At 38.9% G+C, this 19,303-nt stretch overlaps 1 protein-coding gene across 2 annotated transcripts; it reads left to right on the top strand.

The window, feature by feature from the left end:
* Positions 1-119: 119 nt before the first annotated feature.
* On the top strand, positions 120-15,051 carry Naa50 (N-alpha-acetyltransferase 50, NatE catalytic subunit). 2 transcript variants are annotated; one of them, XM_028872090.2, is made up of 5 exons: positions 120-417; positions 9,118-9,251; positions 9,834-9,953; positions 10,407-10,473; positions 12,085-15,051. In XM_028872090.2, exons 1-5 carry the CDS (start codon positions 410-412, stop codon positions 12,260-12,262), a joined length of 507 nt encoding a protein of 168 aa, XP_028727923.1. In that variant the 5' UTR covers positions 120-409; the 3' UTR covers positions 12,263-15,051. The 2 variants fall into 2 exon arrangements, with proteins under 2 accessions (XP_028727923.1, XP_028727922.1); XM_028872089.2 differs by having other exon boundaries at positions 121-417; positions 9,115-9,251.
* Positions 15,052-19,303: the final 4,252 nt, after the last annotated feature.

Genomic DNA, 19,303 nt, shown 5'->3' with positions numbered 1-19,303 from the left:
GGAGAGAGGGGCGGGGGCGGGGGCAAGGGCGCGCGGCGCGGGGCACTGCGGCTGCGCGCGACGCGGCGGCGGCCGCGCCGGCGCGCTGAGGGGGCGGGGTGAAAGGTCACCGCGCGGCGGCGGGTCTGGCTGGCGGCAGCTGCGGGCGGGAGCCGAGTGTCCCGTGTGCACGTGTGGCGGAGCGGCGGCGGCGGCAGCGGCGGCGGCGGCAGCTCTTCCCGCCTCTTCCCCGGAGCTTCAGGGCCCGGCTCGGCTTTCGTGGCCTCCCTGGCCCCTGGGCGCCCTTCCCTCGGCCAAGAAGGCCGGCGTGTGGGGTCGAGTGGCCTGAGCTCAGGGCGCGGAGAGCTCCAGGCGGCGAGGACGACGGCGTTGGTCGCGGCTGTAACGACGGCCTCAGCAGGCGGGGAAGATGAAAGGGTGAGGAAGGGCAGCCCGGCGGGGGGCCCCCGGGGCGGGCAAGGGGCTCGAGAGGGGCGTGGGCCGGTGGAGCGGGAGAGCGCCGCGAGGAGAGGAGACTCGCGCGAAGCCCGGGGCCTCCGGAGGAGGAGGAGGAGGAGGGACCTGGCCAGGCGCCTCGGTCACTCCGCTCCGGGAGGGGGGCGGAGGCTTGGGCCGGCTGTTGGCGGGCTGCAGGGCCGGCGGAGGCAAGGGCGCGAGTCCGCGATCTCCACCCGGAGGACGGGCGGGCACCGAGTGGGACCACGGGGAGGAGGGATTGGAGGCGCCCGGGGCCTCTTCCCGGGAGCGCACGACCGAGCCGCTCCGGGTGGCTTATCCATATCCGGGATCCACGCCGTGGCTGTGCGGGCTTTGACACGTTTCGGTGTTCTTCGGACTTGTGGGCTGTGCGGAGCCTTCTGGAGGGAAAAGGAATTGGAATAAAGAGCACGGGGATGAGTGCGAGGAGCTAGTGACTCAACGAGATTTGGGTTGGGTCAGAGCGAGTGGAGGAGGGAGGGGGAACGAACTCGAGCCGCGTAGACTTTGGGGTGCCAAAATGTTTGAGGAAGTATCACGGATCAGTAGGTGGAGCTATTGCTTCAGGAGCGTGTTGCCCCCCGAGTGCAAGGAGGAGCTTCTGGCTTACTATGCCTTTTGCTGCTGGTTAGCAAAGTTGAGGTTTGAGCTTTCAAATCTTGGGTAACATTAGAAGTTATTTTGGCTTAACTGTTCCCATTTGGGAAAAAGTATTTCCTTTCCATTGATTTAGATACTGTTACAGTAGTAACAGCGCGCTGGCTAACACATTGCTTAAGTAAGCCGTTCTGGACATTGCCTTTACACTCCTTAGAAAAAGAAATGGAAGCTGAAACGTTAAACTTTTTGACATACTGTAAGGATTTTTCCTTTTGAGTCACTAAAAGTTAGAACTATTGTTTCAGTTAGTTGAACTGTGTATTCAGCATTCTTTTTGGAGAGTGAAATATAGCATTTCTCCAAACTCGTTCTGTGTAAAATAAAGGTCATATATCTTTACGTGTCTTAAAACTCAAAATATTCTGAGAAAGTTTAACTCGATTTTAAGTCTACATACAAAATGCTTTTTTACTCTGGTTTTGTTTTAGATATTGGTTATTGGGTGTTGAATTTTTTGGCATGTTTTGGGATGTTTGCTTCACTTGAGTAACGATCCAGGACGTTTGGCTAATTTTTAAAAATGTGATCCAATTGTCTTTAGGAAGTTTTATTTTTCTAGTAGAGTATGACTTTGATACTGTCTCTTTTGTTTTTCTTACTCATTGATATTCTTCATATTTGTCATGTTTTGTTATAGTAATAACAATGAGGATAATGGGTCTAAGAAATATTCTGGATGTTTAGACTAAAAAATCTTGGCTCTAGTTCAGTTTCTCTAGGTGTAATCTTTCTGATACTTAATTTGACGATATTTGAAATGGAGCCACACAGGGGTTATTGGCAGTCTGTTCGAACTGGTATTTAGTATACTAATTGAAGCAGCTCTATCTTATTAACTTACTGAAGTTCTGGGAAGTGAAGGAAAGCACTCTGCCGCTGGAGTTGCCACTGAGCTATAACCCCAGCGCTTGTTATTTTGAGACAGGGTCTCACTAAGTTGCTCAGGCCGGCCCTGAACTTGGCAGCAATCCTCTTGGCTGCACTCAGCCTTTTGAGTAGCTGGTATTGCATACTTGAGCCACCAGCACCAGCTGGTGCTGTTTATTTAAACAGATACTACGTGTAACTTGATGGAGGCAGATGCCTAGAAATGAAGAACTGGGCAAATTTAGAGAAAACTTAAGAGTTGAATACATAATTTAGGCCAGTAAGCATGCTCAAAGTTAAGACTCCTTAAGTAAGGTTTTTATTTCTTAGAATTGGGAGCTTAGAATTGTGTTCTGGATTAAACATTTTCAAGATAATTTCACAGGTGTAGTTTCTAATTTTCCACAACTAACTCCCAGTTAACATGGGACTTTAAATTTTCCTCTTCCTTCCTTTTAAGATACTAAAGAAATGAAATTAGAGTGTAGTATATTTTTGGTTGTTTGTATTAGGATGTTAATGTCCTTGAGATCCAAAACTTGTACAACTGTGCACTATGTGTTCAGTATCCTGACTTATCATTGGAAAGACATGTGAAAACAGGAGTCCTATTTCATAGTTTTTTGGTTGAAACTTTATTTGCTAATTTTTTCTTTTTTATTGAGCTTACCAAACTCAGTTAAATAGATGACTCTGAAGTTGGAAACCAAAACCCCCTACTCTGATTTAACTAATCTATGATTTAAATTTTGGGTGTCAAAACTTTTAAGCTTGCTATTTTAAATATTTCATGCTTTTTACTATATTTCTATTAGTAGCAGCAGGAGGACATCCTATTTATAAATCACGATTTTTCCTTGTCTCCATAGTGGATAAATTTGCAATTAATAACTACTATATGTTTTTATATGCATGTCTAGAAGTGTGAGAAGTATATACTATTAGGCTGTTAGCTATTTCAACTGAGGTTTCTTGTTTTTATGAACCAAGGGCATTATGGCTTGAATTTGTGCTTGGTAAGCTGATTGCTTTTATCTGTTACTCCTTTCTAGGAAATTGATGTTCAGGCCATAAGTATGCCATAGACAGCAATGACTGGAGTTGCAGTGCAATTAGTTATCAGTGTAATCGAAAATTAAATCTGTGTATCCTTAATTATAATAAAAAGATGAAATTAGTTCTAATAAAAATGCCTTTGAACAAGATATGCATACTAAGTGACCAAAGTAAAGATGAAAAGGTAGGTAGGAATAATATTAAATGCAGAGCAGTATGGTTACTAATTGAAACTTGGCCAAATGTTAGTTACAGAGTGGAAGAGAAGATTCTGCAGTTAGAAATGAAACTGTGTTTACAAATACAGAATAATGGTTATTTCCAACAGTATATGGACTGGGAACAGGCCCAGGAAGTCTTCTGTAGCTTTATCTAGGTGTTGATTACATAGGAAATAGTTATGTTTTAAAAAGAACTGAACTGTAAACAAGATTTGTGATACTTTTGTGTCTGTGTCCCTCTCCTCTCGCTATGGACTCAGGGTGATTGGCTCCATCTGCCTCCTTCTCTGGTGTAGCTGTTTGCTACTGAGCCTGGTTACAAAAATGTGTCTTGTATACCAATAAAATTGGTTGTAGAACTTGACTAGAAATATGCGGTTCATATTTTGCTTTTTGTGTAAAACCCCAGTGATTTGTGGCTTATTGATTGAGATACTGAATTTTAACAATGTCTCCTTTGCTATGTTGAGAGTTTTGAAATATTGTCTGAAGTACAATCGTGACTTTTTTTTTAAGCATATCTTCTACCTATAGAAGTATATGCATTTGAGTGGTGTTGTATTGCTATAGTGATCTCTTTTTTTCTCAAAGCTGTGGACAACTTTTACTAAAGCTGTTACCAAAGAGTAAAGGTTACTGTGAGTTTGGGTATTCAGTTCAGTTAGTATATTGCTTGCCTAGCAAGCATGAAACCCCAGCACTGGGAGGCAGAGACCAAAGTATCAGAAATTCAAGGTTACATAGTAAGTTCAGTGCTAGCTTGGGATACATGAGGCACTATCTTGAAAAGTTTCTATTTTAAGAATTTTTAAGGGACACCCAGGAGGCTAAGTGCTTACATGTTTTTCCTGTTTTATCAGAATTTGAATAAATTGTGTGTTCTTGTTATCACAGTTTGTAGCCAAACTAAATTATTATGTCTTAACTATTGTCAATTAAAATCTCTTATTTTCCGAGGAAATTTCAGTAAAGAAAAGCCTTTTGAGCAGTTAGTATTTGTCTTAGTTGGGTTTCTATTGCTGTGAAGAGACCATGACCACAGCAACTCTAATAAAGGAGAACACTTAATTGGGGGTGGCTTACAGTTTGGTCCATTATCATGATGGTGGGACTTGGTGGTGTGCAGACAGACATGGTGCTGAAGGAGCTGAGAGCTCTACATCTTAATCTGCAGACAGCCTAAGGAGTCTGTGTTCCACTAGCCAGACTTGAGCTTATAAAATCTCAAAGCCAGCTTCCACAATGGCATACTTCCTCCACGGCCACTACTACTCCACAAGGCCACACCTCCTAATAGTGCCATTCCCTATGGGCAAAGCATTCACACACGAGTCTGGGGGCCATACCTATTTTCAAACCACCACAATATTTAAGCTGTGCTTTTGACCTTTTGTGCCATACTGAAGGACAGAGTTTAGATTAAGATTCCTACTAGTCAGGAGAGAAAAAAAAACCCTGCTTTAATCTCTTGAAAATTTTTTTTTTTTTTTTACTGACCTTAGTCATACTTTGGCCTCTGTTAAATATGCTTTGAGTTAGATGTGAATGGACCCTTAGCACAGCATATCACATCCTTCTCTTTAACCTTGAGGAATAAAGATTCCTTTGAAGGAATAGGATAGGACTGATCTTACTATAATGAAAATTTCTAGAAATGCCTGATTCTAGCTTTCTTTATAGCTGTTTACTATGAGCATATTCTCTATGGAGCTTTGGTTTTATTCTCTGTGAAGGGAAGTAGGATGGGCCCAGTGGATTCTAAGGCACCTTCAACATGAGATACTGAACAAAAAATGACTGGCTCGTTAAATTTTGTGCCAAGATATGCTGTGGCCATTAAGCGAATAAGCAGGTATAGGGACTTTCTCTGCATTTTATTTTTGCTGTGTAACTAAGTCAGACCTTGGGGAGAGGGTCATTTTTTGTGGAGTCATATCTCCATCTTGTGGTCTTTCCGAATATTGCCAGTAAATTTGTTTTAAATTTTTGAGGATGAAGGCTCAGTGGAAGCACCTTGGATTTAATTTCTATCACAAATATCCATACCAAGTATACATACACATAATACTTGTACAGATATACACCAAAAGCAGACTTCACAGTTGGAGGACTTGATAGAGTTGGAGGTTGAAGGACTTGATAGAGTTGGAGGTTGAAAAGTTAAGATTTTTGTTATGAAAGTACTATAGTAGATAAATAGATGAACATATTTCTGTCTTTCCACAATGCCAGAATTCATTGAAGAACATTAAGTTCACAAGGTTCAGTGATTTCATTGGCAGCAGTTTGCCAGGTAGTCTGACTAAAGTGAATGCAAAAGATTTGTTGGTTTGTTTGTTTTTGATATGGTCTTTTGTATAGTCCTGTGGCTGACTTGGAATTGCTATATAAACCAGCCTGGCCTGGACCTCACAGAGATCCCCCTGCCTCTGCCTCCCAAGTGCTGGGATTAAAGGTGTGTGCTACTGTGCCTGACTAATGTAAGTTCTTTAATTCTCAACTAAATTGTCAGTGTTTACTTATATTATATAGACTATAGCAAATATGCCTATATACCTATATGTATATATGTGGTTTGCATAATGAGCACAAGTTTGAGAGGCTACAGCAAAGTTCAGGATTCAAAAGTGGGCTAAGCATCTGTATGGATAATAGCAAACCAAACCAGGAACTTGCTGCTGGGGTCCAGTTTGCGAGTTCAGCTTCAAGATGGAAGGTTGAGCAGAGTCTGACACAGGAAATGTGAAAAGGTAGACAAGAAAGTGATTGAGTAGGCAGGGAGACCAAACCAAGCCAAAGCTTCAGGGACAGTCTGGAGTCCCCTACCTTTTGATCCCCCCCACACACTTGTGCACCTTTATATAAAGTGGTAGGTAGGTCAGAGTAGGGCTATTATCACAGTGGCTGTTCAGTATCCATCACTTTATGGGGATTAGGGGAGGAAATTATACTCCTTTCTCTGGTGTGCTTAATTGTCCTTAGTTAATACATTCATATTCTCCTACAATCTCAATATATACCCAATAAATTTATAGGGAGACTCCCTTTCTACTCCCAGTTGTGTTACAGGTAGTATAGTTTTTGGGTTCCCCTAGGGGCTATAGTCATCCTTTTCTCTCAAAATGGAACTCCTGAAGGCAAGACATAGCCTGAAAAACCATTGTTTCTCACAATATGGAGTTACTTAGAACAAGGCATACCTGATCTTGAGTATTGCTTCCTTTTAGTTGGTGTTTCAAGCAGTGAAAACAGTGCAGATGAACCATCATCTCACTCTAATAAGTAGAATCAATCCTGAATCAATAAAAAATTGTTATCAAGGGTATAGAAAACCAAAGACCCCCTCAATACATTATTGGTGGGAATATAAATGGTATAGCCACCTTGGGAGACAACCTAGCATTAATGTTATATTATCAATTTAACAGTGACTTCAAATTTTATGGCTTAAAAGTAACACAGTTACATGCCTTAGGTTCAGATGTCCAAAAATGCTTCTCATTGAACTTAAAATCAAGGTTTTGGTAGGTATAGTAATTTAAATAGTACCTACCAAACATTCATTCCTACATAGAATTTCAGCATGTAGCCTTATTTAGAAATAGGAGTTTGGGAGATGATGAAATTAAGAGGTCAATTGGATTAGAGTTGATCCGAAGTCGTGTGACTAGTGTGCATCTGAGAGGACAGATGTAGACCTGTGAAGGGGGAAAGATAAGTTAGATTGTCCAAAGCCAAAAATGCCTCGTGCTGTCACAAGCTAAAATAGGTAAGGATTCTTTCCTAGAGCCAAGAGGTTGTGAGCCTGTTGAAAGTATTCTCCGATTTCTACCCACCTGACCTATAAATGAGGACATTACTTTTGCTGTAAGCCCTTGAACTCATGGTCTTTTGTTCAGAAAAGGCAGATACCTATGGAAAGAGAAAGTAGGTTCGTTGATGGCTGGGAATAGGGAAATAAGATTGTATAAATGTCTTTGATGTGATGGGATTGACTAGTCCAAAGGTGAATTAATGTGGTAGTTGTATGTCTTTGCACAAAGCCAAAAATAACATTGAATTCTATACATTTTATCATTAAATTTCTTTGTTTCATGTATGTTTTGCTTGCATTAGTCTGTGCACGACATGTGCTTGGTACCTGTGGAGATCAAAAAGAGGGCGTATGATTCTCTGAAACTAGTTATGGTTGTTTGTGAGCCACCATTTGGGTTCTAGGAATCAAACCCCAGGTCTTGTACAAGAGCAACAAGTACTCTAAACTATCTCTCTAGCTCAAATTCTTTATTTTTAAAAGGTGAATTTTGTGCATAAATTATACATTAAGAAGGTTATGTAGAGGAAGAAATGAGATGGGTCATCACCATCTTTCCATCATAATAAGGTATCATTACACATAAATAGCATACTTAGAACAACCTAAGGTTTTGAAGTGCCAGATGTTGGTGAGAATACAGAACAACTGGAATTCTGACACACTTACCTTAAAATTCATCATTCTCATTCCCAGGTATTTAGTAAAAAGAAATTAAAAGCATATGTGGCCACAAAAGCATGTACCAAATGTTTATAGCTACTTTTTTCAAAATCTTCAAAACACAGTAAACAATCCAAAAGCTTTTCAAGAGATAGAACTAGAAGTATAGCTCTGTGCTTGCATTCAGGCTTCAACCTCTGGTACTTCAATGGCCCAAGCAGAAAAACGAACCCACGGTACTTCTATGAGGTACTGTTACTCAGTACTAATCAAGGTTGGGATGAACTGTATGTACTGATAAAACAGCATGGTAAGTCACAAAGGATTTTGGATGAATGGAAATGCCTGACCTGGTGTGCATGCCTTTGCACTGGAGATGGAGGCAGGTTGATCTCTGAGTTAAGGGCCAGCCATGGCAATATAGAGAGTTCCAAGAAAGCCAGGGTTATATAGTGATAACCTGTCCAGAAAAAAGAAAAATGAAAGAAGTGCTTTGTGTTTTGTGATTTGACTTATGTGGCATTGAAAGGGTAAAACTATAAACAGAAAAGATAACTACTGTTTTCTGAAGTTCTTATGCTGAAACAGTGAGGTGTCCTGGAATATGAATTCTTAATATCACTTTTATAGCTGTGATCTTATTATTGGATCACTGTTCTCAACAAATAAGTGCAAACTATTTTTCCTAATTGACTGATTTTCTACTTACATAGGCATAGGAGATGGGCAGGTTTCCCAATACTTAGTGCTGGATTGCCCTCAAGAAATAGTATACATTTTACATTCTCATTTGCAACATATTTGAATACCATTTGCTATCCCTTTGTTAATATTAAGTATTGTCATTCAATTTGATCAATAATAACTGTATCTGCATTTTTAAACTATTAGCTATAAGAACAACTTAGCATTTATTTATTTATGTATTTTTCTTGGTTTTTTCGAGACAGGGTTTCTCTGTGTAGCTTTGCGCCTTTCCTGGGACTCACTTGGTAGCCCAGGCTGGCCTCGAACTCACAGAGATCCACCTGGCTCTGCCTCCCGAGTGCTGGGATTAAAGGCGTGCACCACCACCGCCCGGCTTAGAACAATTTAGCATTTATTAAAGGATGATATTCTGGCCTTCTTGGTTAGTGTGTGCTTTATTTGTACCTAAATGTGTACAGTTGTATAAAAGCTGGAAGTAGAATTTTGATTGGACGTTTGGCAAGATTTGCTTATAAGTAGTAGTGTTTTAAGAATATAAAGTCATAAACAAAAGGGGTTGAATTTGTCAACCATGCAAAAATGGCTGGTACCTTATCTTAACAAATGAAGTTAATTATCTATTATTGAGTACATTTTGGTTTGTTCCAGTAGCCGGATCGAGCTGGGGGATGTGACACCACACAATATTAAACAGTTGAAGAGATTGAACCAGGTCATCTTTCCAGTCAGCTATAATGATAAATTCTACAAGGATGTGCTAGAAGTTGGCGAGCTAGCAAAACTTGGTATGTTTTTTTTTCTCCTTTTTAAAATGTGTATTCTTAAACTATATTTGTTAATATTAGAACAATTAATACAGGCTTCTTATTTTATAAGCAAAGGAAGTTGGAATGTTGCAGATTTTTGAGAAAGATCGATATTGAATATTTGACTTTTAAAAGCAAATACTAAATGTCCTTTAAATAAAAGTATATATGTGAATGTGTGCGTGTCCAGGCACAACACACTACAGTGACCACATATGACATAAGAGAACAACTTAAGGGGGTGGGTTCTAGCCTTCCACCTTGTAAGTTCCACAGTTCAACTTAGATTTCCAGGCTTGGTGGCAAGTACCTTTATCTGCTGAGCCAAATCCCTGGCTCCTAAATGTTTTCTGTTATTTACTGTGAGCCGATGTGTTTATTACTAATTTAACTATTACAGAGAAAGCTTAACCTTCTTCCTCAGACATGTAAGTCTTAAGGGCATTGATACTCTGAGTATCAGTGGTTAAAATTTGATGCCTATAACAACTTTAATTTGTTTTTAAAAAGAGCTGATGAAATGCAATGTTGAAATTAACATCTTTGTATTTTCTGTGGCAGCATATTTCAACGATATAGCTGTAGGTGCAGTGTGCTGCAGAGTGGATCATTCACAGAATCAGAAGAGACTTTACATCATGACACTAGGATGCCTTGCACCTTACCGAAGACTAGGAATAGGTAAAATTATGTGGTGTTTTGTTCTGTTGTCTTAAGAAAACTGGGAAGCCAGGAGCTGGTAGAGCATGCCTTTAATCCCAGCACTTGGGTGGCAGAGGCAGGCGCAGCCAGAGCTGAACAGAGAAACTCAGTCTCAAAAAAAATAAACAAAAAAAGAAACTGGGAAGAGGCTACTGAATTGTGAAAAGATAAATGAAAAATATTGCTTAGTACTCATTTGGAAACCCCATAAATTTGTTCACATCTTGTTTATCAGTGTGGAATTGTTTGTAATAAAAAGATCTTCTTCTAGTGGTTTTAAACATGTAACTTAAACAGTGAGACCAAAATTTGGTGAAATAATGGAGATTTAGTTGTTTTCTAATTCTGTGTCAGAATTTAGTAAATATGGCAAGTAGGTATCAAGTTTCAAGGTTGATTTGTAAAGTTACTTATTTATTGTCTTATTAATAGGAACTAAAATGCTAAATCATGTCCTAAACATCTGTGAGAAAGATGGCACTTTTGACAACATCTATCTGTAAGTACCTAATGTTCATCTAAGTGTCTGATGTAAATTATCCCTCTAAATCCCTATCAGAAACTTTGAGATCTACCCACTCATTGTATATTTGATTGAAAACACCATGAATGTATGCTTGTTCCTTGATAACAATAGAGATGTAAAAGAGAAGTTAGAGAGAATTCATCTGATAAGAGCTTTCGTTGGCTGTTCTTCCAGAGAAGAACCCCAGTTCCATTACCCACATACCCACATAGTGTCTCAAAACCATTTGTAACTCTAGTTCCAGGAAATCCCCGTCTTGTGATGCATATGTGGTACACAGGCATATTTGCAGACATAAATGTCCATACCCATAAAATAAATTTTAGAAAAAAAATGAAGTGCATTCATTCCAGATGTCATAAATCCATATAAATGGGCATACTATTTACAGATGACCTATTCCTATTCTCCCATGTTCTTTAAACTGACCCAGTTTACTTAGGATGCCTAGAAAAAGGAAAATGCTACAGAAGTTTTTATTGTGTTGTATTGTTTAGGGAATGATGAAGAATGGTGTATATGTTCCTTTCAGGATAACTTTATTTTGATTTGGGGTTGGTGAATTGTGGGTGCAAAATTGTGGTGATACAGGTAAACTAATTTTGTTATAATTTGGTTTTAATTATATATAAGGAACCTAAGGTGAAACCAAGATTACAATCCAAGTATTCAGAATTTTGAGACCATTAATACTATTAATAGTTGATGTATTTTATTCAAGGTTATGAGCAACACAATCATTTTTAATAGAGCTTAATAATGAAAGTTAGAAGTAACCTAGTTGAGATTATACTTGAGTCTCAGAAGGCCACAGTATAAAGAGCCAAGACAACTTGATGTGTTGGCTCATGTCTTTAATTCTAGCACTTGCACCCAAGATGCAGAGGCAGGTAGATTCCGGGAGTTCAAGGTAGCCAGGGAGAGACCCTGTTTCAAAAAACCAACCAACCAACCAACCAACCAACCAGCCAGCCAGCCAGCCAACCAACCAACCAACCAACCAACCAACATAAAGAGCTAAGACAAAAATCATAACAGCGGATTGTTTTCACATTAGGTGGTGTTGTTCTGAAGAGTAATGAAAGAAGCTTAAGAAGATATATTTAGGCAATTGAGACTATACTGTAATTTTGTTATTAATTGTTTTGTTTTTAGTGTGTATATTTTAGGGGAGAGGCATGTGCATGATTGCAGGTATCCAAGGAGGCTAGAGCCATCAGCAATCTCTGGAGCCTAAGTTACAGGTGGTTGTGAGCTACCTGATGACAGTGCTGGGAATAAAACACTGGTCCTCTGGAAGACTGAGCCTCATGATAGTTTAACCTCTGTTAAGAATAAGGATACACACTGATCTTCCTAATCTCGGCCATCTGCCTTGCAAGTGGGGGAATTAGGTTAAAAGTGTAAAATTGTCAGGTTTACTGATACGAATTGGCTAATCTTTATTGAATATTGGTCATTGTAAAAAATGTACAAAATGTCTGTAATATTCCACCTCTGACCAATTTGAAGCTATCTGGTTAAGGCTTGAAAGTTGATGAAACTGTCTTTTATATGTATCTGTATATATACCCTGTATCTCAGGCATGTCCAGATCAGCAATGAGTCAGCGATTGACTTCTACAGGAAGTTTGGCTTTGAGATTATTGAGACAAAGAAGAACTACTATAAGAGGATAGAGCCTGCAGATGCTCATGTGCTTCAGAAAAACCTCAAAGTCCCATCTGGTCAGAATGCAGAGACACAAAAGACAGACAACTGAACAATTTACAAATGAACTTTCTTGCACTTGCTTGTCGCCAAATAAAGAAAGACCCATTGATTCCCCCTCCCCCTTTTCTTCAGCTTTCCTCCCTTGTTATTCCTCCTTTCTTTCCTCTTCAAGTTTTTAATACTTTCAAGGACTCTTAAAGATGATCATGTTTGGATTGTTTTAGTTCTCTTATTTTTGTGAGGTGGTTGGGTTGAAGGAAGGAGAAGATAGATCTGTATAGTTTCACAGTTAAGATGTTCCCCAGAATTGGATGTCAGATTATTTCAATTTTTTTAGCTAATTTTTTTTTAAACATCCTGCTTTCACATTGAAGGGCAGAACCTACAATATTGTTTATTTCAACAGACAAAAAGAAGCAGCAGCAATATCTTGTTCTCTAATTCATAGACAAGCTTAGTGTGTTTGTGGTACTTTGAGTTTTAAAGACTATCTGTGGGATACTAATCCCTGACAATGCCTTCACTCTACCTTTAGTCCTTTGAGCACTCTCAGGAGCTGGACCATTGTTATCCTTGTGAGAAAATACTAAGCTTATTTGGGTTTTTAAAGCAGTTTTTCTCTCTTTTTGCTGATTGGTGGGGCAGTTTGTGTAGGTAGTATTAGGCTTTGGTCAAAGTATTTCATTTCAACTGCTATTTTGATGATGAGTGGGTTGCTTATTAGCAGGTGTTTTTTGTTTTGTTTATTTTTTTCCTTCCTTCCTGCTGTTAATCTTGTTTCTAGAGGCATTAACTTGTAGAGTGCAGGCTGGTGAAATTAACTGTAATATCCCAGCTAGAGATATGGCCTTTAACTGACCTAAAGAAGATTGTTATAATTGAGTTTTCTTCTCTTGTTTTTCAGTAAGCCCAATAATAGTGTAACCTTATAAATGGAGTTATAAGCCAATACCCCTAAATAAACCTGAAGCAAGTGTTTTTTCTTGGACATAGAAAAATTATATAAGCTTAGACGGACTTGTAACACATTAAGTGTATTTAATGTCAACTAATACAGATTGTTAAAAGTGTGGCCATTGAGCGTTTGATAATATATGAAAGAATTTCTAGACAGTATTTTTGAAAGTAACATTGTTTGCTATTGCTTATCTGTTGGAGAACATCCCAGATTTTTTACACTCTGTGCCTCCAATGTTGAGTTTAAAGATTTGGAATAAGAGGAATCATTAGACAAATTCCTTCTATTCTTGGAACAATGGAAGAATAAAGTGTTATACACATATCATTGTGACCTCCAGTTGACAGGTTTGGTTAAGGCCAGATCATTTCAGGCACATTAGGAGTGGCTCTGATGGGCTGAGAACTGTAATGTGGAGACATGTGAGATACTCTCATACTTCTTCACATTGCCTCATCTCAGAATACATGACATTTCTTAGATGGTCAGTGGCTCAAGAAATGTTCTCATTAGACTTTAAAACAGTACAGAGTGTATGTTTTCTTTCATTTGACTTTAAAAGGAAGTTTAATACATCCTCTTAAGAAAATTGTGGTATGAAAGTCTTATTTCCAAATAGGCTAAATGAAAAATTATCTCACAAGATGCTTATGCACACTTTATAACTCTTAAGTTTTGAGGATGTGAAAGTACATAAAGTGGACTTTAGTAGTCTTGTGCCAAGAAAAATACAGACAAGGGGTGTGGTTGATGGATGGATGGATGGATGTCTAGGGTAGTGAAATTGTGGAAATACCATGCTTGTTTCTTGGGTATAAGTTTCCTAGACAGTCCAAATCTAAGCTCAGAAGAAAAGTTTAGTGTTAAGCACCTTCATGGATAAGCTTCAGTTTGCGCTTGCCAAGAGAAGAGGGCATAAATGATAGAGAGCAAAGTTAGTTTGAAGATGTCAGCCATTTTGTAAACTTCCAGATAGCAAAATAGATTTTGATATATAAAAGAGTTTTCTGAGATGACACTGCCTCTATTTCTATAACCATTTCACTTGGACTATCTTGAGTAGTCCTATGAATGTATCCCTAAATGTGGTTATTGAAAATCCGAATAGCTGCCTCACAACAATTAAGTACATGTTATTTAAAGAGGAGGAACAAATAATAAAGTTTGAATTGAGTGTGTAGGCTCCCTTTTATTATAGTTTCTTTTTTCAACTAGTCAGTGATTTAACCTAAATTTTAAATGTATGTAAAGGGTCAATTGTCCTGTATCAAAGTTGCATTAAATAATTCCATCCACTTACATAAGGGGAAGAGGTAGAAACTGGGACTAATCCATATGCCTGTGAGTCAGGAAATACTAAAGTAACGCCCCATATGGAGTTTTTGTTTTTGGTTTGTTTGTTTTGGTTTTTTTCTTTGTTTTTAATATATGATAAGAATAATCTTTGAGATAAGACAGTAATTCTGTTAACTGGAAGATAATACACTATCTCCATTTTTCAGGACAGATCGTTTTTACTGTGTGGTAAATAGGTTGAAATTATTCTGTATGCTATTTGAATTTAGGTTCTAAAGTAAAGAATCTGTAGAGAAATCTATGCAATATATAATTTGTCAAGATTAATTTTCATCTGGGGAAAGGAGTTCCTGAGTATCTCCAAAGCAGGTCACTCATTAATTGAAAGTCCTCCAAAAAGAGAACTAACTATTGGGAAGCATGGTGTGTGGTGGTGGAAAAGAAAAACTCCCTCAGTTTTTGGAGGGAATATCTTTAAAGATACTTAAGTGGCTACGTTTACTTGGTGCAGTTAAGAATTAAACTTGTCAATTTTAATGTTGCTGTTACATCTGAAATAAACTTATGTGATGTTCTGGTAGTGATCTGTCTGTAAATGTCATGAAACTCATTATTGTGCTGAGTTTTACAGTCTGCAACTATATGTCATCGTTGTGTACTGTGAACCATACTGTTTTATTATATTTCTTTAAGACCTAATTTTAAAACCCATGAAAATAGTCCAGATATAATCAAGGCATGCTAATTCAGACTTTGATAAAAAAAAAAAAAAAAAAAAACATTGGGCCAACAGATGGACAGCAGGCAATGTAGCCAGACTAGCTCCACCCAGCAGAAGCCCCAGACCAATAGGTCTGCCTACAACAGCTACAGCTGTGGGGTGGGGGGTGGCAACTGAGGCCCCTGACCCTCTTCCAGTCCCATCTTCTGAGAGTGCACCTCAGCCTGGAAACTATGGAAACAGCATCAGAAAGAAAAGAATATGGGACAATTCTGCTGCTCCACACCTCACCTTCATGTCTGTCCCTTTCCTATACCATCCCATCCTATTGTATGTATTATTAGGACTTGTGTTTTTTCTCCTCCCGCCCTTCCTTGTCCTTCTTTGCATTCAAAATTATGAAAGTTTGCGGTGGGCCCTGCCTTTCCTTTACTTCTTCCTGTTCACCCTGGGGTATTGGATAAACAGGAAGAAGTGTATCATCCCTAAGTCGCCTTTACTATTAGAAAAACCAAACAATACACACACAAAAGTGGCATTATAAATATGAACAGCATTGTCAGATGAATAAAAACCACTGGCCAATATGTCTATTTACTCTCAGAGAAAAATAAGATCCACAGAGGTGTATTTTGAATTAATTATTTAAAATAGCACTTTAAGCTTTGTTCTAATTAATGTGAACTGTAAATATTTATATTCTCATCTATTTCCTCCCCCAACCCCCTTTTTGTAGTGAGGGTTTTAGTAGTTGAGTGAGTCTAGGAATTTATTTTAATCAAAGAAGTATGCACTTGAATAATTTGTCTTAACAGGATTAGCAAATGTTAAATATTTCTAATCAAGATGGTCTGAATTAGCACTTTGCTTATTCCACAAGAAACAATGGATGATCTTTGTGTATCTTAGTTACCATATCACTTCAAAATTTAACAGTTTCAAACAACAGATTTGTTGCATCTCATAATTTCCCAATCAAGCAATGTGTGACTCTCCAGTTTGTTCTGATGTAAGATTTTATTGCCATCCAGTGTCATCTAGGACTGCATTTTCTTGAAGGCTTGATGATGGCTAGAGGAGCTACTTCATCTCACATGGCTGTGAGGCCTTAGTTTCTCACTGTGTGAATATGTCCATTGGACTGCCTAAACTCATATCCTAGATTTGATCTAGGAATCATTTGGAACGTAATATGAAACACTTGCTACTTAACAAAGTCTAGTTAAAAATTATAGTCTATGTTATAGTGTGATGAAAACTTGAACATTTGGGAAGTACTACTGGATAGAAATACTTGGAATTTTCTATACATTGAACTAGGAACTCATTTATTGTCCTCAACAATTCAAGGCATATGGGTTAAGTATGAATTAAAACATGTTAAATAGCTATAACTTTAACAAGATACTGATTGAAAGAATTTGTTTCTGTCAACCAAACTTCTAGAGTATTTAGCTTTTCTGAGAAACCATATTGTCAATATCAGGAATTATTCCTAAAGATTTGAGCAGTCTTGACTATTGCTTTTCATTACCAATCTTACATACTAAAGAAAACTGTCAGGTTCTCACTTAAATCATTTCTGAGTTTTTTAAATACCTTATCTTTTAAGCTCTGCAAATAGAGTAATGATAAATTGAGGCTCATGAAGCCGGTGGCCTCTTAAGGTAAGTTTAAAAAAAAAAAAAAATGGGTCTCTCTGTGTAGCCATGATCAGCCTGGAACTCTTTGTAGACCAGACTGGCCTTTACAGAGATTCACCCACTTCTGCCTCCAGAGTGCTGAGATTGTATTGTTAGACCCCAAAGTTTAGGTCTCAAGTGGGTGCCCCAAGAACCCAGACTCCGGTTCAGTTGGTGCAACAACACCAGGTGTTTATTGAAGAAGCGGCTGTACAGTCGGGCTAACTCAGCTCCAAAGAGCCTATTGCAATCACATGGGTACTTTTAAAGGAAAACCCCACAAAAGCCATAAGATTACAATTCTCATACAATTTTGTTTCACAAGATCACAGAGTGGGTACAGTCACCGCATGTACATTCTTCCAGAAACTTCATGAGGTGGGGGGTGTATCAGGGCGGGGGTGGAGTTTACACAAAGGTCACCATGGTCCTTCCTGGAACACTTGAGCAGCTATCCCAGTCACAGCTGAGCACATCTCTTAACAGAAAATCTTTTTTACATTGTTACATTGTTGCAGGGGTGGTTGAATAATGATTGAGTCAGCTTGCCCTTGGAACTAGATTTTTAGTTTCTCATTTCCTGGGGCTTGGGGGTGTAAGCCTGAAGGGTTAGGGTCTTTCAGTATGTGTGTGTGCTCGTGTGTGCATTAAGTGTACCCTTAACTGCTGAGCTATCTCCTTAGGTCCATAATGTTCTATTGTAAGTAGAAGTAAAGGACCCTTGGGGGGAGACAGCTAGTTATGAAGCAAGGTTTCACCTTGAACTTGCTATGCAGCTGAGGCGCAATTTGAATCCTCCTCCTACCTCCTAAATTTGGTGTCACAGGTGTATACCATCACTTTGGCTGCCTGAAGGTTTCCTGTACAAAAGTGAACAAACATTCTCTCATCAATCTTGGGTTTGCTTTAATGTTATAAAGCAATATGGAGAGAAAGTATTCTTTACGCTGCCTTCCTTTTAACAAAAACAAACTTTCATAAGGCTCAAAAACAAACTTTCATAAGGCTCAAAAACAAACTTTCATAAGGCTCATGAGCCTGGTGAGTCAAAACACCAAAAAAAAGTTCAGGATTTATGCATCAGAAGCTCTGTATTGTGGTTATGATTGTATCAAACCTAGTATGTTTCTCTTGATTGGTGTAGCTTTATTCCATTCTGATCTTTAGTCAAGCTACATTTTAAAATTAGCAGACTAGTTCAAATCTTGTTTTTTGTTGTTTAGTAGAGACTAGACTAATTGTGATTAACATTTTACCATTTGATCAGGAAAGGAGGCCGAAGCAGTAAGAGCTTGAATTTAAGACCAAGTTGGCTTACCTACACACATTTAAAAGAGAAATCTAATTACAGTACCAGCTCTAGCTCTTGCTTTCATGTTTTAAATTTTAAGTGTATGAGTGGGTGGTGTGTGTACCTCATGTGTGCATGTGCTCAGAAGAGGGTGTCAAAACCTCTGAAACTGGAGGTACACATAGTTGTGAGCCACTGTATGGATACTAGGAACCAAACACAGGTTCTCTTTAATAAGTGGTAAGTGCTTTTAACTGCTGAGCTATCTTTTCAGCATGTCTTCATTATTTGGCTGTCTAATCACAAATAACTTCCACCGATAGATGACAGTTGACCCCAGGAATGACTATGTCAAGACTTCTATTAAGCATTTACTTATTCAAGTCTTACTTACTCTTACACTTAAACACTGGTAAGTCCTACAAGTGTAACTTCTGTAACTACTTACTGCCTAGTAGCCAACCCACCTTCTGTAGTGTCTGTAGGTTATCAGGTACACATGGTTTATAATATGTAGCCTGGACCAAATTTAGAGCATGATTACTGAATTACCACTTCTTATTGGTGGTTTTGTAATTTAACAGGTAGTACACTTGACTTAGATCATGAATTTGGTCATGGTGGGTACCCAATGGAATCTGGCAGTGACTGAAATTGTGAAAAGAGGGTGTGGCCCTGGCCTAGCGACACCTAGCACTAGTAATAAGCATTACTCCTTTTTCCTTTGTAGTATCGGGTTGAACTGAGTGGTTTGCAATGTTAGGATAAAGACTGGTCTGTAAACAGCACCCCCAGGCTACCCTGACTGTTGCTGGAGGGCTTCTCTCCAGGTTCCACCAAGCCCTGAAGTCCCACAATCCACATATAAAATAATCACTCAGATGCTTATATTATAAACTGTATGGCCATGGCAGGCTTCTTGCTAACTGTTCTTATATCTTAAATTAACCCATTTCTATAATCTATACCTTGCCATGTGGCTGGTGGCTTACCGACATGTTTACATGCTGCTTGTCCTGGCAGTGGCTGCAGTGTCTCTCCCTCCTTCCTGTTTCCCCAATTCTCCTCTCTCCTTGTCCCGCCTATACTTCCTGTCTGGGCACTGGCCATCAGTGTTTTATTTATATAGAGTGATATCCACA

This window comes from Peromyscus leucopus, chromosome 12, assembly GCF_004664715.2.
Source record: "Peromyscus leucopus breed LL Stock chromosome 12, UCI_PerLeu_2.1, whole genome shotgun sequence".
Lineage (NCBI taxonomy): Eukaryota > Metazoa > Chordata > Mammalia > Rodentia > Cricetidae > Peromyscus > Peromyscus leucopus.
Note: the sequence above shows the minus strand (reverse complement) of the source record. Positions and strands in the feature narration are given on the sequence as shown.

Excerpts from the sequence above, each read along its gene's own strand:
- Naa50 (XM_028872089.2), top strand. Across the intron at positions 9,252-9,833 it reads TGGCGAGCTAGCAAAACTTG|CATATTTCAACGATATAGCT; the intron begins GTATGTTTTTTT and ends TTTCTGTGGCAG. Across the intron at positions 9,954-10,406 it reads TTACCGAAGACTAGGAATAG|GAACTAAAATGCTAAATCAT; the intron begins GTAAAATTATGT and ends TCTTATTAATAG.